We start from the raw sequence: 27,932 nt of genomic DNA, 5'->3' as shown, positions 1-27,932 counted from the left end.
TTACAACAATCAAGACATGGATGCAACCTAAATGTCCATCAACAGATGAATGGATAAAGAAGATGTGGTATATATATAAAATGGAACACTACTCAGCCATAAAAAAGAATGAAATAATGCCATTTGAAGCAACATGGATACACCTAGAGATTATCATACTAAGTGAGGTAAGTCAGATAAAGACAAATATCATATGATATTACTTATATATAGAATCTAAAATATGATACAAATGAACTTATTTACAAAACAGAAACACTCACAGACATAGAAAACAAACTTATGGCTACCAAAGGGGCTATAAAGGGGAAGGATAAATTAGGAGTTTGGGATTGCAGATACAACTACTATATATAAAATAAACAACAAGGTCCTACTGTGTAGCACAGGGAACTATATTTAGTATCTTATAATAAACCATAATGGAAAAGAAAATGAAAAAGAATACATACACATATATATATATCTGAATCACTTTGTTGAACACCAGAAACTAACACAACATTGTAAATCAACTATACATCAATTAAAAAAAAAATTTAAGGAAGGAAGAAGTTCTTTGGTACAGCTTTGAACTGTGAAGGACTAGAACCAGAACCAGAAAGGACGGAGCCCCCAATAAACATTAACGTAACACTGGTTTCAAATTTACCTGCAAAGAGTAAGCAAAGGTGGTAAAATAAAGATTTAATCTTTAATTATTATAGCTGCAAGGATTAAAATGTGGCCAAATTTAAGGACAGGCCAAACAACTTTCAAACTTTGCATGACATTTTTGTAGCCATCTGTAATAAAATTACTTGAACATTGAAAATAGAAGCTTTTCAAAATTACAGCAAGCAAATTAGAGAAAGAAGAACAAAAAAAACCCAAAGTTAGCAGAAGGAAAGAAATCATAAAGATCAGATCAGAAATAAATGAAAAAGAAATGAAGGAAATGATAACAAAGATCAATAAAACTAAAAGCTGGTTCTTTGAGAAGATGAACAAAATTGATAAACCATTAGCCAGACTCATCAAGAAAAAAAAGGAAGAACACTCAAATCAATAAAACTAGAAATGAAAAAGGGGAAGTAACAACTGACACTGCAGAAATACAAAGGATCATGAGAGATTACTACAAGAAACTCTATGCCAATAAAATGGACAACCTGGAAGAAATGGACAAATTCTTAGAAATGCACAACCTGCCAAGACTGAACCAAAAAGAAATAGAAAATATGAACAGACCAATCACAAGCACTGAAATTGAAACTGTGATTAAAAATCTTCTAACAAACAAAAGCCCAGGACAGATGGCTTCACAGGCAAATTATATCAAAGATTTACAGAAGATCTAACACCTTACCTTCTCAAACTCTTCCAAAATAAAGCAGAGGGAGGAACACTCCCAAACTCATTCTATAAGGCCACCATCACCCTGATACCAAAACCAGACAAGGATGTCACAAAAAAGAAAACTACAGGCCAATATCACTAATGAACACAGATGCAAAATTCCTCAACAAAATACTAGCAAACAGAATCCGATAGCACATTAAAAGGATCATACACCATGATCAGGTAGGGTTTATTCCAGGAATGCAAGGATTCTTCAATACATGCAAACCAATCAACGTGATACACCATATTAACAAACTGAAGGAGAAAAACCATAAGATCATCTCAATAGATGCAGAGAAAGCTTTTGACAAAATTCAACGCCCATTTATAATAAAAACCCTGCAGAAAGTAGGCACAGAGGGAACTTTCCTCAACATAATAAAGGTAATATATGACAAACCCACAGCCAACGTTGTCCTCAACGGTGAAAAACTGAAACCATTTCCACTAAGATCAGGAAAAAGACAAGGTTGCCCACTCTCACCACTATTATTCAACATAGTTTTGGAAGTTTCAGCCACAGCAATCAGAGAAGAAAAAGAAATAAAAGGAATCCAAATTGGAAAAGAAGAAGTAAAGCTGTCACTGTTTGCAGATGACATGATACTATACATAGAGAATCCTAAAGATGCTACCAGAAAACTGCTAGAGCTAATCAATGAATTTGGTAAAGTAGCAGGATACAAAATTAATGCACAGAAATCTCTGGCTTACTATACACTAATGATGAAAAATCTGAAAGTGAAATTAAGAAAACACTCCCATTTACCATTGCAACAAAAAGAATAAAATATCTAGGAATAAACCTACCTAAGGAGACAAAACACCTGTATGCAGAAAAGTATAAGACAGTGATGAAAGAAATTAAAGATGATACAAATAGATGGAGAGATATACCATGTTCTTCGATTGGAGGAATCAACATTGTGAAAATGACTCTACTACCCAAAGCAATCTACAGATTCAATGCAATCCCTATCAAACTACCACTGGCATTTTTCACAGAACTAGAACAAAAAATTTCACAATTTGTATGGAAACACAAAAGACCCCCAATAGCCAAAGCAATCTTGAGAACGAAAAATGGAGCTGGAGGAATCAGGCTCCCTGACTTCAGACTATACTACAAAGCTACAGTAATAAAGACAGTAGGGTACTGGCACAAAAACCGAAATACTGATCAACAGAACAGGATAGAAAGCCCAGAGGTAAACCCACACACATGTGGTCACCTTATCTTTGATAAAGGAGGCAAGAACATACAGTGGAGAAAAGACAGCGTCTTCAATAAGTGGTGCTGGGAAAACTGGACGGTACATGTAAAATATGAAATTAGAACACTCCCTAACACCATACAAAAAATAAACTCAAAATGAATTAAAGACTTAAATGTAAGGCCAGACACAATAAAACTCTTAGAGGAAAACATAGGCAGAACACTCTATGACATAAATCACAGCAAGATCCTTTTTGACCCACCTCCTAGAGAAATGGAAAGAAAAACAAAAATAAACAAATAGGACCTAATGAAACTTAAAAGCTTTTGCACAGCAAAGGAAACCATAAACAAGACCAAAAGACAACCCTCAGAATGGGAGAAAATATTTGCAAATGAAGCAACTGACAAAGGATTAATCTCCAAAATGTACAAGCAGCTCATGCAGCTCAATAACAAAAGAACAAACAACGCAATCCAAAAATGGGCAGAAGACCTAAACAGACATTTCTCCAAAGAAGATTTACAGATTGCCAACAAACACATGAAAGAATGCTCAACATCATTAATTATTAGAGAAATGCAAATCAAAACTACAATGAGATATCATCTCACACCGGTCAGAATGGCCATCATCAAAAAATCTAGAAACAATAAATGCTGGAGAGGGTGTGGAGAAAAGGGAACACTCTTGAACTGTTAGTGGGAATGTGAATTGGTTCAGCCACGATGGAGAACAGTATGGAGGTTCCTTAAAAATCTACAAATAGAACTAACATATGACCCAGCAATCCCACTACTGGGCATATACCCTGAGAAAACCAAAATTCAAAAAGAGTCATGTACCAAAATGTTCATTGCAGCTCTATTTACAATAGCCCGGAGATGGAAACAATCTAAGTGTCCATCATCGGATGAATGGATAAAGAAGATGTGGCACATATATACAATGCAATATTACTCAGCCATAAAAAAAACGAAATTGAGCTATTTGTAATGAGGCGGATAGACCTAGAGTCTGTCATACAGAGTGAAGTAAGTCAGAAAGAAAAAGACAAATACTGTATGCTAACACATATATATGGAATTTAAGAAAAAAAAAATGTCATGAAGAACCTAGGGGTAAGACAGGAATAAAGACACAGACCTATTGGAGAACGGACTTGAGGATAAGGGGAGGGGGAAGGGTGAGCTGTGACAGGGCGAGAGAGAGTCATGGACATATATACACTAACAAACGCAAGGTAGATAGCTAGTGGGAAGCAGCCACATGGCACAGGGATATCAGCTCGGTGTTTTGTGACCGCCTGGAGGGGTGGGATAGGGAGGGTGGGAGGGAGGGAGACGCAAGAGGGAAGAGATATGGGAACATATGTATATGTATAACTGATTCACTTTGTTATAAAGCAGAAACTAACACACCATTGTAAAGCAATTATACCCCAATAAAGATATATTAAAAAAAAACACATGAAAGAATGCTCAACATCATTAATCATTAGAGAAATGCAAATCAAAACTACAATGAGATATCATCTCACACCGCTCAGAATGGCCATCATCAAAAAATCTAGAAACAATAAACGCTGGAGAGGGTGTGGAGAAAAGGGAACCCTCTTGAACTGTTGGTGGGAATGTAAATTGATACAGCCACTATGGAGAACAGTATGGAGGTTCCTTAAAAAACTAAAAATAGACTTACCATATGACCCAGCAATCCCACTACTGGGCATATACCCTGAGAAAACCATAATTCAAAAAGAGTCATGTATCAAAATGTTCATTGCAGTTGTATTTACAATAGCCAGGACATGTAAGCAACCTAAGTGTCCATCATCGGATAAATGGATAAAGAAGATGGGGCACATATATACAATGGAATATTACTCAGCCATAAAAAGAAATGAAATTGAGTTATTTGTTGTGAGGTGGATGGACCTAGAGTCTCTCATACAGAGCGAAGTAAGTCAGAAAGAGAAAAACAAATACTGTATGCTAACACATATATATGGAATCTAAGGGAAAAAAATAAAAGGTCATGAAGAACCTAGGGGTAAATAAAGACACAGACCTACTAGAGAATGGACTTGAGGATATGGGGAGGGGGAAGGGTAAGCTGTGACAAAGTGAGAGAGTGGCACGGACATATATACACTACCAAACGTAAAATAGATAGCTAGTGGGAAGCAGCCGCATAGCACAGGGAGATCAGCTCGGTGGTCTGTGACCACCTAGAAGGGTGGGATAGGGAGGGTGGGAGGGAGGGAGACGCAAGAGGGAAGAGATATGGGAACATATGTATATGTATAACTGATTCACTTTGTTTTTTGTGGTTTTTTTTTGGCTGTACGTGGGCCTCTCACTGTTTTGGCCTCTTCCATTGTGGAGCACAGGCTCCGGACGCGCAGGCTCAGCGGCCATGGCTCACAGGCCCAGCCGCTCTGCAGCATGTGGGATCTTCCCGGACCGGGGCACGAACGTGTGTCCCCTGCATCAGCAGGCGGACTCTCTACCACTGCACCACCAGGGAAGCCCTGATTCACTTTGTTATAAGGTAGAAACTAACATACCATTGTAAAGCAATTATACTCCAATAAAGATGTTAAAAAAAAAATTACAGCAAGCAAATACAAACAAGTTTCTAGAGAACTGAAGTGATCTTTTTAGAGGTAAAGAAAGTAAAAACAGTGACAAATGAGGAGCTATCCCAGGTCAATATATAAAAACCAATTGATGTTGTGACCACCTAGAGGGGTGGGATAGAGAGGGTGGGAGGGAGATGCAAGAGGGAGGAAGGAGATATGGGGATATATGTATATGTATAGCTGATTCACTTTGTTATACAGCAGAAACTATTAAACTACTAGAAAAAAAGCAAAGGAGAACATTTTTGCAAACTTAGGATAGTCAAGATTTCTTATGACAGAAGCACACAAATTATAAAAAAAAAAGAAGAAAGATAAATTGAACTTCATCTAAATTTAAAACTTCTGCTCTTCAATAGATGACTTTAGAAAATAAAAAGGTCAACAACAGGTTAGGGGAAAATATCCTCAATATGCATATCTGATAAAAGGCTTCTATCTAAGATGAACTAAGAATTTGTACAACTGAATAATAAGGAAACAACTCAATTTTTTAAGAGCAAAAGATGAGGACACAAAATAAGATATCCAAATGGCCAATAAGCATATGAAAAAATGCTCAACATTTTAGTCATTAGGGAAACACACATTTAGACCACAAAAGGATACTATTCCACATCCAGTAGAATGGCTAAAATTAAAAGACTGAAAATATTTAAGTGTTGGTGAGACTGTGAGCCAACTAGAACTCTCATAAAATGTAAAACGGTATTACAGCCACTTTGGAAAGAAGGCTGGCAGTTCTCTATTAAGTTAAACATAAATTCACCATAAGACCCACCAATTCCTCTCCTGGTCATTTTTTTTCTTTAATATGTATTTATTTATTTATTTGGCTGCATCGGGACTTAGTTGCGGCATCTGGGATTTTTTAGTTGTGGTATGTGAACTCTTAGTTGCAGCACGTGGGATCTAGTTCCCTGACCAGGGATCGAACTGGGGCCCCCTGCGTTGGGAGCATGGTCTTAGCCACTGGACCACCAAGGAAGTCCCCTCTCTTGGTTATTTACTCAAGAGAAATAAAAACACATGTTCCCCCCCACCCCCAAAAAAAACCCCACACACATTCAGAGCACCATTATCCATAAAAGCCAAAAACTGGAAACAGTTGAAGTGTCCACCAACAGGGGAAAGGATAAGTAAATTGTGGTATATTCATATAATGGGAAACTACTCAGCAAGAGGATAGATCAAGTTAGTGAAAAACAGAGCAAAGTGGATGAGTCTCTAAAACAATAAACTGAGCAAAAGAAGCCAGACAAATGAGTATATATTGTATGACTGCATGTATGACTGCATTTACATAAAGTTCTAAAACAGGCAAAGTTTGAGCATGATGACAGAAGTCAGATCAGGGGTTACCTAGAGCAGCGTTTAGAAAGGGACTGGCAACTACAAAAGAACACAAGGGACTTTCTGAAGGGATTAAAATGTCCTCTATATTGATTGTAGTGCTGGTTACATTTGCCAAAACTTACAGAACTGTACTTGTGCATTACATAGGTACATTAAATTTCAATTAAAAAAAGGAAGGTTACAGGATGAGAGTGCCAAATGTAGAGCTATGTCAGTATGTCCTAATTCCTGAAAAGCCTCAAAACGTGGCTGTAGATAAGAAACAATTTCAATTAAAAAGATTTTTTTTAATGACTAAATCTTTGGGAGGACACATATCAGTACTCTGTTGTTGATCAGAATGAAAACTTCCAGTAAGATGAACTGTAAAACTGTTTCTGATTTTAATTAATAAGATTATCTTATTCAAAGATATTCAGTAAAATAAAAACATTTCCTCTAGTATACAAAAATGCCTGAGAGGTCAAAGCAGACTTTCGTTTCTCCAAATATGGTAGAAGAACCAGTCCAAGTTCAGCAGACTTGACTTTACTCTAGCAGAAAAAGAAGTAAGTCATAGGCCTAAAAGATACCACCGCCAGCCCAAACCCCTTAACTGATTATTTTAGTTAAAAGTGATAAGATGGTCAACTAACTTAGAGCATTTACACCAAGACCAGAGGCACTGGAACAAAACAACCCATCGCATATATTGGGTTGGCCAAAAAAGTTCGTTCGGGTTTTTCTGTAAGATGTTATGGAAAAACCTGAACGAACTTTTTTGGCCAACCCAGTAAGTGTTTGAACTTGGACTTAAGTGTTTTCAATGAGTAATCATAAACACTGAGCCTGGAGTAATAAATGGCAAACGACTTAAAGGAACTTTTAGTACAGTCAATAAACAGGATCTCGTGGCTAAGGCACATTCTAGGAGTTCAGAAACACAAGATATCCAAGTGAACAAAACTTATCACAACAGTTTTCAATTTATGCATTTCTTAGGGTTGGATATTTTGTTGCTCTCTTTGTAAGTGTCATAGTAACCTGACTTCACTTAATAGCAAATATTTAACTTATTACAAACAGAATACCTCAACACAGTAAGAAATAAATATGGGAAAATCTGGTAGTTTTTGTAAGGACAAGTCACAGTGATTTTTAACCCTTCTCTGACCTTACGGTGAAGGTATTTCTAGTCTCCTGAAACTACGGGTTAAGTCCATAGTGCTTAGTCTAGGCAGCTTAGGTTGAAGAAGATAAGAAATTATTTGTTTAAAAGGGTGAAATGAAGCAGGTCCAATAATACTTGAATGAGACTGATTAAAAATTCTGAGCTTGTGGAAACAGACACAAGAGGTCATTTTCTCTTTGTGTTTAGTCTCCAAAAACATTCAACATTACAGTCTCTCAAGAACACTCTCACAAAGGCAACTGTTTTGCTCGTTTTCATGAGTTCACATACCTACTACTCTCAATTCTAGTCGCTTTTCTCTTACACCTTTAAGAGCACTGCTTACAACCCAATCCAAAAATGGGCAGAAGACCTAAACAGACATTTCTCCAAAGAAGATTTACAGACTGCCAACAAACACATGAAATGATGCTCAACATCACTAATCATTAGAGAAATGAAAATCAAAACTACAATGAGGTATCATCTCATACCAGTCAGAATGGCCATCATCAAAAAATCTACAAACAATAAATGCTGGAAAGGGTGTGGAGAAAAGGGAACACTCTTGCACTGCTGGAGGGAATGTGAATTGATACAGCCACTATGGAGAACAGTATGGAGGTTCCTTAAAAAACTAAATATAGACTTACCATACAACACAGCAATCCCACTACTGGGCATATACCCTGAGAAAACCATAATTCAAAAAGAGTCATGTACCAATATGTTCATTGCAGCTCTATTTACAATAGCCCGGAGATGGAAACAACCTAAGTGTCCATCATCGGATGAATGGATAAAGAAGATGTGGCACATATATACAATGGAATATTACTCAGCCATAAAAAGAAACGAAATTGAGCTATTTGTAATGAGGTGGATAGACCTAGAGTCTGTCATACAGAGTGAAGTAAGTCAGAAAGAGAAAGACAAATACCATATGCTAACACATATATATGGAATTTAAGAAAAAAAAATGTCATGAAGAACCTAGGGGTAAGACAGGAATAAAGACACAGACCTACTAGAGAACGGACTTCAGGATATGGGGAGGGGGAAGGGTGAGCTGTGACAAAGCGAGAGAGAGGCATGGACATACATACACTACCAAACGTAAGGTACATAGCTAGTGGGAAGCAGCCACATAGCACAGGGAGACCAACTAGGTGGTTTGTGACCACCTAGAGGGGTGGGATAGGGAGGGTGGGAGGCAGGGAGACGCAAGAGGGAAGAGATATGGGAGCATATGTATATGTATAACTGATTCACTTTGTTATAAAGCAGAAACTAACACACCATTGTAAAGCAATTATACCCCAATAAAGATGTTAAAAAAAAAAGAGCACTGCTTACCTCTTTTGATACAGATGACTTTACTTTCTTGAAAGCTTCTTCAAAGTGCTTGTGACTAATCTTGAGTTCACCTGTGGAGCAAATGCATAAATATACATATCTGGGTGCAGTATGCTAATTGTGATTTACAACTTAATTTCTCTTGAGAGACTTCTAAGCATTCAAGGGGAACACTGAGGAAATTAATGATGACACTGGTTCTACTCTTTTTCAGAACAATACTCAAGCCAGATATATTCTCAAGTTTTTAGACATTTTAAAATTTTAATTTAATTTACAAATACCTGACCACATTTAACTTTACATAAATGTGTAATGTTTATAATATCCTATATTAAAAAGTGTAATCTTTTTTCCCCCAGCAATCAAAACAGTTTATTGTGGAACAAATTATACCAGAAAGTACTTTGTCCAGACTTAATTAGATAAAGATTCTTATCCTTTAAAGAAAACAGTTCATGTGTTTTGTTACTTTGTTTTTCTCCCCAGCTTTATTGAGATATTGTTGGCATATAACACATTCAAGTTTAAGGAGTACAACATGATGATATGATGGGTGAATATACTGCAAAATAGTTATCACATAGGGTTAGTTAACACCTCTATCCCCTCATGATAGCTTTTTTATTTTTGTGGTGATAATTTTTAAGATCTACTTTCCAAACAACTTTCAAGTACAGCTCACACTTGAACAATGCCAGGGTTAGGAGTGGTGACCCTCAGTCAAAAATCTGCATATAATGTTAAAGTTGGCCCTCTGAATCTGCGGTTCCATTATCTGCGGATTCAACTGATGGTCGATTGTGTAGTGCTATACTACGTATTTACTGAAAAGAATCCACGTGTAAGTGGATCTGCACAGTTCAAACCCATGTTGTTCAAGGGTTAACTGTATATAACATAGTGTTGCTAATTATTACACTGGATCCTCAGAACTTACTCATCTTGTAGCAGGAAGTTTGTAACCTTTGACCAGTATCTCCCCATTTTCCCCACATTCTGCTCCTCAGATTTTAATGCAGTACCATCCAAAGAAAACTATCACTCATAAACAGATAATTCTTTGTTATCTTTGTACTGTTTACTTTAACTTAATGGCAATGTTCATGAAGAAGAAGTAGAACTGTTCTCTTTCAGGATAATTCAAATAAATTTAACTAAGAATGGAAAGTAGAATTCCATAGTATTCAAGAGTGCATACACATAATTAGATGCTATGGAATTATATCATAATACATAATATATATAGGTCATATCACAACACTGGAATAGAAGGGTGTTTTAATTCCTTAAAAGGTTATGCCATCACACAGTAAGAGAAATTTAATAACTAAATGTTAAATAAGCCTTGGTTTACAATTTTAGTATGACAACTTAAGTGATGACAATTTATACTTAACACAGTAAACTTTTATACAGATATTAAGATAGTGTATTTAAAAGTAAAATACAATGTGTTGCTGAACAGGTCAAATGGAAGTTGAATGGCATTACTGATTTCAGGTTCTGTAAGATATCAATGAAAAGTCCCCGAAGGGGCTTCCCTGGTGGCGCAATGGTTGAGAGTCACCTGCTGATGCAAGAGACACGGGTTCGTGCCCCAGTCCGGGAAGATCCCACATGCCGCGGAGCAGCTGGGCCCATGAGCCACAGCCGCTGAGCCTGCGCATCCGGAGCCTGTGCTCCGTAACAGGAGAGGCCACAACAATGAGAGGCCCGCATACTGCAAAAAAAAAAAAAAAAAAAGTCCCTGAAGGACAGGCAGCTGCAAATGCAGACTGTAGCAAAGCAGGGATGTCAAAATTTGCTACACATGTTTATAAAGTAACATCCAATCAGAATTATTATTATTTTTTTTAAAAAGCCATTTATTTATTTATTTGGCTGTGCCGGGTCTCAGTTGCGGCACGTAGGATCTTCGTTGCCATGTGTGGGATCTTCGTTGTGGCATGTGGGATCTTTGGTTGCGGCATGCGGAATCTAGTTCCCTGACCAGGGATCAAACCTGGGCCCCATGCATTGGGAGCATGGAGTCTTAACCACTAGAACACCAGGGAAGTCCCCAATCAGAATTATTAGTAGCAGCCAATACATATACAGAGGCCTGCTAATTTTTAGTGACAAACAAATCCAAAGATAGTCATCAGATTCAGCTCTCAGGTAGCATACTACCACACAATGATTTCTTATAAGACATACTAATTTTGCTAATTATATCCCACCCACTTCCAAAATGAACTTAAAATAGCTTACAATAAAAGAAGTTCAGATAACTGAATCTTAAACAACCAAAAAAATGAGGGACTTCACAATCAAGATACATGTGTTGACAAATCTAAGCTAAGCATATGCTGCTGCAACTGTAAAGAAAAGTTAGCTCCAAGATTCCTGGTAGCCAAAGAAAAAAGGGAAAAGAATAAAAGAAATAAATATGAATAAAGAAAGACATCTTCTGGGAAATCTACTGAATAAAAGGAGATCAACCTAGACTTGAACTTCAGATCAAAGTACAGGTTTTGAGGACAAGGCAGGTCTTTTGAAGAAGGTATTCGACAGTACTGTAAGGAAGATAGCCACACACTGCAACTGCAACTGCAACAGATCAAACAACTGTCCCAGGAACCAAGCAAAGTAGAGGCTATTTCTGTACTTGGCATGGTCGGCCTGCAGGTCACAAATGAATTGTTTTGTAACCCAAATAATACAATCAAAGGCACTGTCAAATGTGAAGAACAATGCAAAGCTGCTGACATGGCCCCAAAGGAAAATGTAAGTATATGGAAAGTTATTTCAATTTTTACTTCTTGTTTGTGTGTTTTCTAAGCTCTTCAATTTAGGCCACATTTTAACATGAAAGTAGGTATCACCTTAGAAAAAGAATGAGAAAGTTTTCCAGTATTGATAAATAGACCAAACTCATGATGAAGACAGTAAATGGACCTACTTGCCTAACTCTAAACATTTGTACATGATGATAAGGAAAGACAGAAAACATTTTATTAGGCACCAAATAACTTTGCTATGATTATAGTTGTCAGCCACAGAGGTTATGTAATATTCCAGAACAGCTGCTAAAGGTCTCATCAGAAAAATGTCAGTTTTAGTATCACAGATGATAGATGTTAGAAAATGGACATTTTCCGGGTTAACAGTGATTTTAGGTATCCAGAGTCATAATTAACTAGGACTGAGAGATTCTGTAGAGAACTGTACCTTTTTCACTCCCACTCTTCTGTCTTGCCATTTCCTGCTTCAAGGCACAGATAGAAGCCTCCCGTACCAAAGCAGAGAGATCTGCACCCCTGTAATAAAAGAACCATTCTTATTCATTTATTCTTAGACACTGCAAAAGCCCAGAAAAAAGTCTGACAGCAATTTCTTTTTAAGTCACATATTAAACAATCAGGAAAGACACTAACCAATGACGGTGGGATAAACTGATCATGGTCAGTAGGAAAGAGCTTTTAGCTTTCACCTAAAATATTTCTAACTTTCAGAAAAAAGGAAATTATGAAGGAAACAATGCAATGAATCATAAATATTCCCATGCTAATATATCCCACTATAGATACTAATATATCCCACTATAGATACTAATGATAATATAAATATCCCACTAATATATCCCACTATAGATGCTAATATATCCCACTATAGATACTAATGATAATATAAAAAGTCTAAAACAACCAGTCAGTAGAAAGCAACTTATACATTATTTATTGTAAAATTTTCATTCACAAGGCCCATGCTAAAGTGCTAACTGGCCCATTACCAGTATATACCAATAGTATATAACCTAATGTCTAAACTAAGCTTATATAAGAAATCATTTATGACCCTTAGTTCAAAAAAGGAAAACACAAAGGCTAAAAAGTCTTTGATGCACTTGATTCAAGCTCAAGCTGAATGGATACATCATAAATTACTTAAAATATGACAAGAACTAACAAACCTTCATTTAATGGTTCTGTGTAATATGCTGAGTCAGCATGGTTCTTGAGTTCAATGAAAGACATTGGGGCTGACTGGTGTTTCAATACATTACATCTTTAACAGGATTCTTACAGATGCTTTGAGAAAGATTTTGAATTGGGGGATAAGAACCTCATTTCTAGACAAACGTTTAACATATAATGTGACAACACACATAACTAATAAAATTAAAGACCCACAGAGTTTACATTATTAATTGAATCCAATCTTTCTGTTGGTTATGTGTTAGGTTTGTAACATTATTTAATAATCACACACATTAACCAATAATGTAACAAGTAGCTGAAGACTGTAGTATTATACTGCCTTTCAAACTGTGAAGACAGTGGCATTAAAACTCAAAACATACAACATTCAACTTTAACCCTAACCCATTTATTAACTGACTCCTTACGTGGTATAATCCAGAAGATTTGGCCCAGGGAAGGTTCTGCCATCAAAACTGCCTCTGCTACCAACTGAAAAATCTTTTCAGATTTTAGCACTCAAACATGTAAACTACTCACTTAAGTCTTATTTTCTTTAGCAGTAAGTTCATTAATTATAGACTGGCATGCATTTGATTCCCAATGAGGGGAAGAGAGACATTCTCCTTAAAGGTAAGGTAGGGCTTTTACATACGCCCCTCACCACCACGGCCTGGGGGACCATTTCCCTTTCACTGAGACAGTCACTGCTTTCTTAAGTGAGCCAAGAGTCCTGACCAGAGTGCGTTGGGGTTGAGGTGGCAGAACAAAGATCAAGACTCAGATCCCTAGATGTTCATATATGAAAACACTGGACATTAAATTTTGGATCCTGGCCACACGCCCTAAAAATGACCAGCATGGTTTCAAGTGGAATCATCTTAATAAGAGACGGTTATGTGGGCTTCCCTGGTGGCGCAGTGGTTAAGAATCCGCCTGCCAATGCAGGGGACACGGGTTCGAGCCCTGGTCCGGGAAGATCCCACATGCCGCGAAGCAACGAAGCCCGTATGCCGCAACTACTGAACCCACATGCCACAACTACTGCAGCCTGTGTGCCTAGAGCCCATGCTCCACAACAAGAGAAGCCAATGCAATGAGAAGCCCGCGCACCACAATGAAGAGTAGCCCCCGCTCGCCACAACTAGAGAAAGCCCGTGCACAGCAACGAAGACCCAACGCGGACAAAAATGAATAAATAAATAAATAAATGTATTAAAAAAAAAAAAAAAAAAGAGACAGACAGTTATGTGAAATTCTTCAACCAGAACTGGAAAGAACTGAGTGCCTATATCAGTACCAGCGGCTATGTTCCTTGGATATAAATTTACACTGCTGAACAAGAGACTCCTGAAGACCTCAAAGATTAAAACACTGCTCTCCTTGACTGACTGAGCTTCAGAAAGCACATTATTTGACCTTGACCTAGAGGAATATCATGATCACCCTAGTATATTGTGGACAATCAACAGGGCTTTTTAAATAAGCCAGAGGGAGAGATGTCCCCTGTTAGTCCAACGTGAATTCCATTTTCTTCCCTGTGAACCAAAATTAGGAAAGTTAACAAATTTACTTAAAAACACATGAAGGAAACAACAAGATCAACCACCACCACACACATATGAAAGCTGAAGGCAGAAATATTTGACCTCCTGCTTTTACTACAGGCTGTGTGAATATTAACAGGTGTGCTGTGAAAAATGCATTCTGAGCCTTGAAAAACCTGTAGATTATTTTCTTTTAAGTGCTGAAGCACCTCGATAATTTGGCAGCTGGTAATGAAATGTCTGCTTTAATATTCTGGTACGACAGAGACAATTTGTGAAAGGCAGCGATGGTGGTCAGGGTAGCTGAGTACCAAGAGTGAACATATGAGAGGATTCCCCGTACTCCTGGGAACTCCTCAGAGCCCCAAAATGGGTAGTCCCTTCTCTAAGAAGAAAGAAGGAGGAAAAGCCAGACGCTGGGTGCTTTCCAGGATTCCTAATTTAACCCTCCGAACATCATTCTCCCTCATTTTGCACATGAGAAAACTGAGCCTCAGAGAGTTAACTGACTGGAGATGGAGATACTCACGTATAGCAATCACAGCGAAGGTCACCAGCAACTGCTTCCAAATTTACATCTGCATCCAGTGGGGGTTTGGTGCCATTCTGAGTAAGAGAGAAAAATCCACTTTCACTGAGGCTTTAAAGACCTATATTTTCCCACATAATAGGTTCTAAATAAATAGTAATGGCTGCTTGACTAAATGAATATAATTGACTCCCAGACTAGTATAACAGATTTTTACAAATTTCAATTTTGAGAAATGAGGTTAAGAAGTAGATCCCAAACTGGGGAAAGCTGAAGGCAAACAATTTATGCTGGTGAAGTCTGAACAATCTGTAAGTACTACAGCAAAAACAAAACACCAAGAACAAAACCCACCACCTTCAATCTTTCCAATGGTGAAGAATCACATTTCCTTTGCCTGATTAAATATGGCAAGTGCATAAGCAGTGATAAGTTTTGACGTGCATATGTGCTTAGTTTTGGTGTGAGGCGGGCTAGGAAGGGAGAAATAACATTGAACGTGGCCAGGAGAGAACAATCAGCAAAGTGTTCTACAAAAAAAAGCCAAAAGCCCTCTGTGCTCAATGTGTTCTTTCCTAACCCTTAACTAAAACTCAAAGTTGACTTTGGTGCCAATTCCCCTTCAGCTCATACCAAGAGATGCTAGAAAGGACAAGTATCAGAACAGCCTTAGAATTCCAACAACACCTAACACGGTACCTTGCATGCATACAGTATATACTTAATAACATTTTTGGTGACTTAAACTGCAGAGGCAAACAAAACAGTTCTTAGTGACTTAAAGTACAGGACGTTGTTAAGATGGTAGGTTTGTGAGTATTTGCTTTATTATTCTGATTCACAACTTAAATCTACATTGCATATTGTCTTTCCTTGGTAGCAAATATTACATGGAAATAAACAGTTTAAGAAGAAACACACAGGAAAAAAGTAAATAAACATATGTCATTAAGCCTCAAGTGTAAATATTAGCTCGGCAGGTGCTCCAAACAGAGGGTCAGACGACCCAGCACCTTGAGCTATCACCTGCTTCTGTCTGGTCCATGCTCAGAGGGTGTCCTCTCATGTCCTCCCAGCTGGGCATGTTTAAGAATTTAATCAACTGTACATCTGCTAGCTGCTATTATTTGATAAAATGCAAATGTTCATCTAACACAGGTTCAAGAAACAGTTACGTTTCCCATTCAATCCACTTCGACCTGTGAAATAAACATGGGAAAATAAACTTTCTGTGAGACCTTAGGAAACAATCTTTGTGCTTTTTTCTTTTCTCCCTCTGGTTGTGTGTAAAACTAGATGGTCAGACTGTGTGATCCCTAAGTTTCCTTCAATCTCATCAGTTAACCTTGTGCAGGTAGAGGCGGGCAGTGCCTGAAGGAAGCAGGAGGCCAGCTTCTGTGGCTCTGGTAATGTTCTCTCTTTTACTGTGGTAAAATTTACGTAACAAAATTTATCATTTTAACCATTTAAAAATGTATAGTTTAGTGGCATTAATTACATTGTTACTGTGCAACCATCAATCTCTAAAACATAACCAGCCACCTTCCCAAAATGGAACTTTGTTTGTGTTAAGGGACAACCCTCCCCTCCCCTACTCCACCCCCCCTCCACCAGCCCCTGGCAGCCGCCATTCTACTTTCTGTCTCCATGAAATTAACTGCTAATATTCTTTCTTGAAGGTTTTGTTTATAAAAACGCATGAAGTTGGACATTTAATGATATGTCCACTTTTCTGTACGTGCATTATACTTTAATAAAAAGGTCTGGTCTTCCCTGGTGGCGCAGTGGTTGAGAGTCCGCCTGCTGATGCAGGGGACGTGGGTTCGTGCCCCGGTCTGGGAAGATCCCACATGCCGCGGAGCGGCTGGGCCCGTGAGCCATGGCCGCTAAGCCTGCACGTCCGGAGCCTGTGCTCCGCAATGGGGGAGGCCACAACAGTGAGAGGCCCGCGTACAGCAAAAAATAAATAAATAAATAAATAAATAAAAAGGTCTGAAAAGTGGAAATAACACTGAACCAGGAATTTAAAAACTTGAGTTCTGAAGTTCAAATCCGCAACTGAACGGACATTTGGTAAGGCCCCAAATCTTTACTGCGTATTTTCATAATTAAAAAAACCCAGCATCATTTTTTTTAATTTAAAAAAAATTTTATTTTTGGCCACACATCTTGTGGGATCTTACTTCCCTGACCAGGGATTGAACCCAGGTTCACAATACTGAGTCCTAACCACTGGACCACCAGGAATTCCCCCCAAAACCCAGTATCTTATCTCCAGATAAGGAGAGATAATTTGGTGCTATATTTGGGAGGGGAAGGGGGAGGGGGAGGGGAAGTCTTGTTTAAATAGTGATGATGAACAGGTAATAAGGATTTATCATGATGGAGAATAGAAATGTTTGGACTTTCCAAACTATGTCGGAAGTGGGAAAGCCCGAGGACACTGCCTTGTTGAGTCCCTCAATCTACCAGTAGGAGGAGGTAGGAGGTGGGGCAAGAGGCTACCTCATCAGGCATGAACCCTTTTGAGATTCTTTAATGTTCTTAAGAAACTATTAGGGCTTCCCTGGTGGCACAGTGGTTAAGAATCCGCCTGCGAATGCAGGGGACACGGGTTCGAGCCCTGGACTGGGAAGATCTCACATGCATGGGGCAACTAAGCCCGTGTGCAATAACTACTGAGCCTGTGCTCTACAGCCCATGAGCCACAACTACTGAGCCCATGCGCCACAACTACTGAAGCTCATGCGCCTAGAGCCCGTGCTCCGCAACAAGAGAAGCCACCGCAATGAGAAAGGAAGGAAGGAAGGAAGCAAGGAAGGAAGGAAGGAACTATCAACCCTACCTTGATGGTCACCCAGCACATGGATGTTCCCTGTGCTGCTAGAGAATTTTACCTCAAACTATCTACTGTCTTGTTTTTTTTTTTGTTTTTATTTTTGGCTGTGTTGGGTCTTTGTTGCTGCGTGCGGGCTTTCTCTAGTTGTGGCAAGAGGGGGCTTCTCTTGTTGTGGAGCACAGGCTCTAGGCATGCGGGCTTCAGTAGTTGAGGCACTCGGGCTCAGTAGTTGCGACTCTCAGGCCCTAGAGCGTATGGGCTTCAGTAGTTGTGGCACGTGGGCTCAGTAGTGTGGCTCGTGGGCTCTAGAGCGCAGGCTCAGTAGTCGTGGCGCACGGGCTTAGTTGCTCTGTGTCATGTGGGATCTTCCCGGACCAGGGATCGAACCTGTGTCCCTGCATTGGCAGGTGGATTCTTAACCACTGTGCTACCAGGGAAGTCCCTACTGTCCTGTTTTAATCAAAAGCTCAATCATAAGAAATTGATTCATGGAGGACTGCCTGAGGATAATTCTTTTATACTTCTCAGTATCTAAATTCTATTCTTGGGTCAAGCCGGACTTTCATAAAGGCTCACACATCCTCGAAGTGCATTTCTTTGACCTCTCATGAAGTTGTTTTTAATGAACTGGCTTTTAGTTATGTCCACAGCTTACAATAGGAGAACCACCAGCTTCAGTCCTGAAAGGCTTATTATTGTGTTTATGATAGGGATATTGGTAAAAACGTCTATCACAACTGAGTGTCTTCTTTATGAGAATCCAGAGGAGAAATTTTTCTCACAACTGCATACGGGGAGCAATTGCCAACTTGCCATATTTAGGGCACTCTTTAAGTTAAATCTTTTGAGAAAGCTCAATATATAAAGGAACACAATAAACAAATGCTTATCTAAAAGTAATATTTTAGAAAAATAATTAATGCTTAGAAATTTAGATTCTCAGCAATTTTCTAATTCTTAGGAGATTAGTTTTTTAGAAAAATAAACCCCCAAAATACTATCAATTGAAAGAAAGTAACAAACTGCCTTTTTTTGGGGAGTGTGGTCTACGTAGGATACTTCCAAACGTTTCAATAGCAACATTACTTTCCAATTAGTAGAAATAAGGGCTAAGGAATCTCTGTATCATTAAAATCTAATTATTCTTAACTGAAATGTGGCAGTAAGAAGTAAAATGGGGGCTTCCCTGGTGGCGCAGTGGTTGGGAGTCCGCCTGCCGATGCAGGGGACACGGGTTTGTGCCCCGGTCCGGGAAGATCCCACATGCCGCGGAGCGGCTGGGCCCATGAGCCATGGCCACTGGGCCTGCGCGTCCGGAGCCTGTGCTCCGCGATGGGAAAGGCCACAACAGTGAGAGGCCCGTGTACAGAAAAAAAAAAAATTTTTTAAATAAATAAAATAAATAAAAAATAATAAAATAAAATATGATACAAATGAACTTATCTATGAAACAGACTCACAGACATAGAGAATAGACTTGTGGTTGCCAAGGGGGGTGGGGGAGTGATGGATTGGGAGTTTGGGATTAGCAGATGCAAACTATTATATACAGAATGGATAAACAACAAGGTCCTACTGTATAGCACAGGGAATTATATTCAATATCCTGTGATAAACCATAATGGAAAAGAATATGAAAAAGAATATATATATATATTCTTTTATATATATAAAGAACTGAATCACTTTGCTGTATAGCAGAAATTAACACAACATTGTAAATCAACTATATTTCTTCAATAGAAGAAAAAAGAAAAAAACACATCTTTGTATCCTGTTTTTATGAGATAAAGTTTGCTCATCAGTAAAATGGAAATAATATTCATTTGAATATTTAAATATTCAATTCAAACAGTTCAAAAGGCAGTTTGCAAGGATTAAGCATATTCACATCTGTAAAGTACCTAGAACACAGTAAGTGTTTAATAAATATCACTTTTTATTATATCAGATATTCTTATCTTAGCTCATGAAAATTTAACAGATATGTTTCTTGGTGAGATGTTATATGTTTTAGTCTTACGGGGCACATTTTAAAAAACATATTGAGAATTTTGGGTCTCTTAGTGGAATTTTTATCACTATTTTAAAGACTGCATATTACCTCAAAGCACTTGGCAGACACCAAATAACCTTTCTGGCTTTCTGAGATAAGGGCAAGTTTTAATGACATTTACAGGAAGAAACAGAAATTAAGAAAAAAATGTTCTACTTGTCCAAGGGGTTTTTAGTGATAAACCTCTTATTACCACAACATTAGCAGAAACACCAAATAGAATATATAAAAAAGCAGTATGTCATTGCTCGTTTTTCTCTTAAGAAACTTAGACTCCAAAAGATACTGAGAAGTTGCTCTGACCCACAGATCTTTAGATTTTTAGGACCAAGACTAAAGAATTTTATTCTAATCTCCCCAAAATATTTCAAGTATTAATTGGAAAAAGAGGAAATAGTATATATAAAACAATCTGGGGAATTTGAGTAAAAAGCCAGCAAACTTTGAAATAGAAAGGTTTATTAAAGATTAAAAAGGCCAATTTTTCTCACTTTTGGCTGAGTCTTCATAAAGACTGCCATGAGGAAGAGGTCTGCCTCGTGGACTCTGCCCTGAAATTAGAGATTCTGCTTCCTCTCCCTCTACCCTGCTTTAGCTTTAGCCATCAACAAAGATCTTTAAGCAAAAACATTCAAGGCCTCTGGAGGTTTGAAAAAGTAAGATAAGGATGTGAAATGCAGTGCAAGCAGCTCTCCTCAGAGGGCAACAGCAAGTGCACCGTCACTCAGGCCTGTGTGGGCCCCTTCCTCTGGAGCGGGTCTGAGAACACGACACGCCCATAACCGCTGCAAAAATAGTCTAAACAGCCAAAAGCCCTCCTTTGCCTTTAGCATAGACAGATGCTGAGAACTGACTATATAACAGTCTAAACCACAATATCACAGAAGTTGCTTTTAAAGTCAAATAGATTTTTATCAACATGTCTTTTTCTGGTTTCTTTTCTTTCTGTAGTCACAGCTTTGTGCATGGAGGCTGCCCAAAGGGTCTTTCTATCTAATTCTAGGCCCTTCCTCCTTAACCTCAACATTTATGTTTTTGTTTAAAAAAAAACAACCACAAAACATTCTCCATATCCCTCCCCCCACTATATGCATATATGCTCATGATAGAAAATTTGGAAATATAAAGCCACTGAGACAGAGACAAGCAGGCCCTGACATCCAGCAAGTAGGCCCTGGTGTTGCTACGAGCTGGCTGGGCCCTCACAGCTAGGCAGTGCTGCTCTCCTGTTGAACATAAACAATTTCACAGAACATCAACATCAGAGAAGGCCACTCCGTGACCAGGATGGATCAAGAGAAAAACAAGATTCCTGCATAATCATGTCTGAACACAGATAAAACGTGAACACTGTCCAAACCACAGAATGGTCAAACATTGCCTGTCCCAGCTAATGTAAATGACAGCTGCTTCTTTCCCAATCACAGCCTCAGCCTTGGTCTAGTCTTCCTTCTTGGTAAGATTTATTAAGACCCTCAATCACAGAATAATGCCTGGTTTTTGAAAGCAATTCAGAGCAAAGCCCCTTAAACTCTTCCCAAACCTAACACAAACACAAATCACTGAAGTCCTTTCTAATATCCTCTTACTGAGACACCCCACTCCTACAGTTCTCTGTGGTACGGGTCCTCCCTCACTTCAAAGAGAAACAAGCCCTGCTTGTTCAACTCCAAGTGTGTTCCTGGTGTCTGACTGGAGGGCACTGAGAAGGCAGAAGAAGTAAACTGTAAGCCCATCCCCAAGAGGCAAGCACTGTTCATATTTTCTTCTTGACTTTTTTCTTTATATTTCTTTATATAGTTGAAATCTCTAGGTTAGTCAGTTGCCTTCATTTTTCTCCCTTTCTCAGGAATGAATTAATATACCTGTTGTTGTTTTAGAAACATTCATACTCTCTTTTCATCTAGAAGAAAAGCTCCTTATATGTAAGGACTATGTCTTATGTGTCTTAGTCTCCCCATGGTATACACACAACCAGGGATATATTTAGTTTACAATAAATACTTGTTGACTGACTAGAAGATCATTCATTTAGGTTAATATTCTAGTATCTTATTTTCCTAATAATTTTATCTTTGAAGTAGGGCCTTTACCCCTGAGTCCAAGAGCTAACAATTTTAGCAAATAGAGCTGAAATTCTAGATGAAGGAAGTATAAAGTTGTTGCACAGTGCTGAGTACCATACAGTGGATGACATACGTCTGGAAGAATGAGCCAGTCATTCTTCTGGGTCCAAATCTGTAAGGCCCTCAACACCAAATACCTCATGAATTATTACTCCAATCTTTGCCTTTAATTAGTGATCTCCCACAGCCAAGTGTGAAAGTATCATCATTATATCATTATAACTATAAGAAATTTACAGAAACAAATTAGGATTGTATAAATGTGCTTGTGTGTGTATACATACACACATACGTTAACCAAAGCAATCAAAACAATATGGTACTGGCATAAAAACAGAAATACAGATGGAACAGGACAGAAAGCCCAGAGATAAACCCACGTACCTATGGTCACCTAATCTATGACACCTATGACACAAAGGAGGCAAGAATATACAATGGAGAAGACAGTCTCTTCAATAAGTGGTCCTGAGAAAACTGGACAGCTACATGTAAAAGAATGAAATCAGAACACTCCCTAACACCATACACAAAAGTAAACTCAAAATGGATTAAAGACCTAAATGGAAGGCTGGACACTATAAAACTCTTAGAGGAAAACATAGGCAGAACACACTTTGACATAAATTGCAGCAAGATCTTTTTTGATCCACCTCCTAGAGTAATGGAAACAAAAACGAAAATAAGCAAATCTAACTAAACATAAAAGCTTTTGCACAGCAAAGGAAACTGTAAACAAAACAAAAAGACAACCCTCAGAATGGGAGAAAATATTTGCAAATGAAGCAACCGACAAGGGATTAATCTCCAAAATATACAGACAGCTCATGAAGCTCAATATCAAAAAAACAAACAACCCAAACAAAAAATGGGTGGAAGATCTAAATAGACATTAACCAAAGCAAACAGAATCTCACTATCATAGCCTCTAATGACAGAGCCAAGGAAAGGGAGAGAAGTGCCTTGATGCATCATTATCAAACTCGATTGATACAAAGAAACAAGTACACGTAACTAAAGAAGAGGTTCTTAACTTTGGCATTATTGATATTTTGAGTTGGAAAATTCTTTGTTGTGGGGCTGTTTTGTATGTTGTAGGATGTCCAGTAGCACCATCACTCCCCTGCCTTGGTGATAAACAAATGTCCCGAGACATTGCCCTTGGGGTGAGATGGATTGTTGGTGATGGTAAAACTGCCCTAGGTTGAGAGCCACTGAACTAAAGCAATGTGTTTTCATGGCTTTGACCACCAGCTATGTACTGATGACAGGAGAAACCATAACCCAGCCAGAGGACTCCTCTGAACTGCCAACCACGGGACTAACATCCTGCTACACGTCTCCCCTTGGATAGTGCCCAAGCATCTGAAACTCAAATGACCTCACCTCCTCATTCCTCAATCTCTTTGTGTTGATAGACACCACCATCGATTCAGCTGCTCAAGCTGAGAAATCATCTTCCTTTTTCTTTACCCCCCTAACTCTATAGTTAATCCAATGTCCTATTTAACTAAAACCTTTAAATAGTCCCCACATCTATGTCCTCTTTGCTATTCCCCTGATACTGCCTTAGTTCCGGCATGCCTCATTGTACAACCTTGACTTTCACCTTTCTCCAAGTTGCCTTCCATACTGCCGGCAGTGAGGTCTTGTTAACCCACAGAGCTGATTATCCTCCTGTTTCCGCTCCTGCGGGAGACAGTTATGAACACTGCTCTATGCACTTTTAAGTAAGGGTGGCCCAGTGAAGTAGGAACACAGAATCTTCCTTTGCCAACACAGAAAGAAAATACCAAAAAAAAAAGTTAAGTTTAAAAATTTACCAGTGGCAACCAAATAAAGAAAGGGGGTAAACCTTATGTTGTAAATGTTGAAAAGTGGGTTCCAAGGAAAGAGATCATTCTGGAGTAGCTATTAACTAGGCCTCCATTCCTGGGAAGCAGCACTGAGGAAAGAAGCTAACAAAATCTTATGAATGTCCATTAAGATTCCAATCTGGAGAGAAGCAGTCTTTGGAGCAGATATCCCTGGGAAAAGCTAAACACAAACCTTCAGATATACTATCAGGGGATTTCAGCAGAATCAGGAAGAAACGCCAAGGTATGCCATTCCCCAGGAGCTGTGCAGCACTGGGGGCACAAGCACATGGGAATGAGACACACTCTGCATGAAGAGAGCAGGTCCAGGCATCAGGCATTTCACAGGGTCTCTTTCAGAAGAGAGTAAGTTCAGGCTTCCTTATAATGGTCAAATCAGTACCAGCTTAGCTCTCTTTCCCACCCCCAGGCTATAAAAATGTGGACAGAAAGCAATTAACCAGACCTCAAATTGTAATGTGTGAAGTGTAGGAAAACTAGTTCCAGGTAGAGTGAGAGGGTGATGAGAGAACTCGTTCACTCTACACTGGGACAAAGAGAAGGTATGGATGAAGTAACCATCAGTAACCATCAAGTTCATTTCATGAACTTGGGGGTTCCAATGAAAGGAAGGAAAAAAGGAAAAAAAGAGAAGACTTCAAGTTTAATCACAGTGAGTGCAGTAGAAAAAGACAAATTAAAGCAAGTAGACAGGGGCTTGCCTGGTGGCGCAGTGGTTAAGAGTCTGCCTGCCAATGCGGGGGACATGGGTTCGAGCCCTGGTCTGGGAAGATCCCACATGCCACGGAGCAGCTGAGCCCTTGCGCCACAACTACTGAGCCTGCACTCTAGAGCCCGTGAGCCACAACTACTGAAACACACACACCTGGAGCCCATGCTCTGCGGCAGGAGAGGCCACCACAATGAGAAGCCTGCGCACAACGAAGAGTAGCCCCAGCTCGCCTCAACTGAAGAAAGCCTGTGTGCAGCAGCAAAGACCCAACGCAGCCAAAAATAAAATTAAATAAATTAATTAATTTAAAAAGTAAATAAAAAATAAAACAAGTAGACAAAAGATACAGAAGACAAAGGGTATCTAATATAAGAATAATCAGTGACCTTGAAGAAATAAATCCAACAAATGATACAGAAAAAGTATTCATACATACAACACAGAAACATTTCCCTGGAATGAAGGAAGAATTGCACCTACAAAATAAAAAGGCACACCAAACTTTAGTTCTTCACTAGTCAAAATAAAACCCCACTACCACCACCACCAGCAACAGCAACAACAAAAAATTGACAGGGACATATCTTATTTCAGTTATTAAACTTCAGAGATAAAGAATTTTTCAGGGATCCAAGCAGAAAAAGCAAGTCACCTACCAAAGAGAAAACAAAGATCAGACTGACCTCAGACATTTTACAAACACATTCAATGCCCAAACTCATGCTGCAATTTCTACAAAGACCAGAAAGACTGTGTGACCAAGGAAAAATTATATCATTTAATATATCATTTAAGTATAAAGCTAATATATCATTTAATTATAAAGACAACAGGCAGACATTCTTAACCATGAAAAGAACTTGAGGAATACAGTTGAATAAACTACTAATAAATGGAATAAACCGGATGATGAAATACAGTCAACCAAATGACGAAATGAACTAAACTAGAAAACATAAAAGCTGTGGCAAAAGTGCTGGCTGTGAGTACTGTATCTATATAAATGTGAAACTAAGAATATGACTCTAGAACAGAATGTAAACTTGATGACACTGGGCAAATAAAAAATATACAGGGAAGAAAAGCTGGTAAGTGGAAAAAGGGAAATATAAGAATGCTAATTATCTAACTTTCAGAGCAGAAATTAAACTGATGCCATCTAAAATGAAACGTGTACTTGGAAGTTTAATAATTCCTTTAGTTTTGTTTTCTGTTAAATTTCAAATAAATTTAACTTTATTTAAATAATGTGTTAAATTTATTCCCCTTCCTCCTTCTCATTCACTCAACCATCCACCCATCCAACAACCCATTGTGCATAAAGATGTTTGGAACGATGTCTGCACTAAATGTTAATGCAGATTATTTTGCAGTAGTTCAATTTAGGGTGATCTGCTTTCTTCTTTGTATTCACTACTTATGATTTTTATAAAAAGAGCGAAGTCAATACTGTACAGGCATCTTAAAAGTTGGCATATACCAACATGGAGGACAGAATTCAACATTGTGGCTTCAAAACTCAATTTTTCTCTGGATATTTAAAATGGGCCCATATCTATTTACTTTTCATCTCCAAAAGCTTCTATTCCATTTCAAATATGCTCTGAGAACAATTCCTTTAAAGTAACAAAGATCTTATAGGCTGGGCAAATATTTAAAGCTACAGAAAAGACAGTGATTAGGCACCGTAAATGATTAGTTATCTGTATTTAAAATGCAAGAAACATACACAAAAATGTACCATTTCCTTTACTCACTTTTGTGATAGTTTTTAAGATGGCGAGACGATCTGCTGGGGGTGGCAAACCCACAAAGAGTGTTTTGTCCAGGCGGCCTGGGCGCAGGATTGCAGGGTCAATGATATCTAGAGACGAAGGGAGGAAAAAGGCTTAAATAAATGAAACAGAATCCTTTACAAAATATAATTAACATGAGAGACAGGAAGAGTACATTTTTAAGAGAAAAAGTTGGTAATTTAGACTTTTTTACAGTTAAAAGATTCTGCTCATCCTTAAGAAAGTGAAGTCCACCCGCCTCCTTCCTGCCTCAAACCTACTTTTCCTTCAGGATTCTCAATCTCAGATGAAGACCCCCACCTGCCCCCCCACATACCAGGCAGGTTTCTCCCTTCCCTCTAACTGGAGATACATTCTATCAATTCTATCGAGTCCGCCTCCCATTACCTAGACCCTAAGTCAAGGCCAAATGTAATGCCCCCCTAACTGGTCGTATTTCTAAACTTCCCCTCTCTGGGACCCCTTAGAATGCTGCCAAGGTTATCTTCCTAAAATACATATTCAATTCTCTCAACTCCCGCTTCCCACTGCAGATTGAAGCCTAACACTTGCACCCTCATGTCTCTGACAAGTCTAAGGGTCACCTGACTCTACAGGGCAAAGGTTCTCAAAATTCTGGTCTCAGGAAACCTTTGCACTTTAGCATACAGCACATACTACTGGCTTTCTTTTACTCCACATACTTATTTTGAGATTCACCTAGGTTGTTATTTGTATTAGTACTTAATTCTTTTTTATTGCTGAGCAGCATTCCATTGTATGGGTATGCCACATTTGTTTTTTAGTTCTTCTGGTGACAAACATTTGGTCTGTTTCTAGTTTTGAACTACTACAAACAGAGCTGCTATGAACGCTCAAGTACAAGTCTTTGTATATGCTTTCATCTCTCTTTAGTAAATACCTAAGTGTGGGATGCAAAGCAGTACAGCTATAACACCCTGTAGGTGTACATTTAACTTTAAAAAAATCAACAAGCTATTTTCCAAATGAGTTGTACCATTGTACACTCCCAACAGCAGAAGTATATGAGAGTTCAAGATCCTCTATATCCTTGTCAATACGTTAGTCTTTTGTTGCTGTTGCTGCATTATGATTTAATCTAATGGCACAAAAATTTGAAATTACACCTCTAGATTTCTAAAAGCAAGGTTATGCATACCTCCCTATTCAATTCTGCACTGTTACATTTGAACCATATAGTTAATTTTACATCATGATGGATCAACTTCGAATTCCCATGAAACACCTCAAATTATATAAAATGGAAGCAATTTTTAAAGCTTTGTGTAAAGCTTTCATGCTAACGATAAAAGCCTTTTTTTATGGGCAACTTTGGATTATAATGTATCAGATGGCTCTACCTTAAAATGTTGATCACTGAA

The 27,932-nt window shown here is 38.5% G+C and overlaps 1 protein-coding gene across 1 annotated transcript in view; it reads right to left on the bottom strand.

Annotated features, from left to right (window-relative positions):
- The window catches only part of NVL (nuclear VCP like), a 103,573-nt gene that overhangs the window by 5,328 nt on the left and 70,313 nt on the right, over positions 1-27,932 (bottom strand). Inside the window, exons 19-22 of the mRNA XM_065871782.1 lie at positions 26,512-26,618; positions 15,145-15,221; positions 12,320-12,408; positions 9,107-9,177 (exon numbers count right to left, since the gene is read on the bottom strand). Coding sequence (XP_065727854.1) covers positions 9,107-9,177; positions 12,320-12,408; positions 15,145-15,221; positions 26,512-26,618 — 344 coding nt within the window. The remainder of the gene's footprint in view (positions 1-9,106; positions 9,178-12,319; positions 12,409-15,144; positions 15,222-26,511; positions 26,619-27,932) is intronic.

The sequence above is a fragment of the Phocoena phocoena genome, chromosome 1 (assembly GCF_963924675.1).
Source record: "Phocoena phocoena chromosome 1, mPhoPho1.1, whole genome shotgun sequence".
Taxonomy (NCBI): domain Eukaryota; kingdom Metazoa; phylum Chordata; class Mammalia; order Artiodactyla; family Phocoenidae; genus Phocoena; species Phocoena phocoena.
This window is presented reverse-complemented; position numbering and strand designations above follow the sequence as displayed.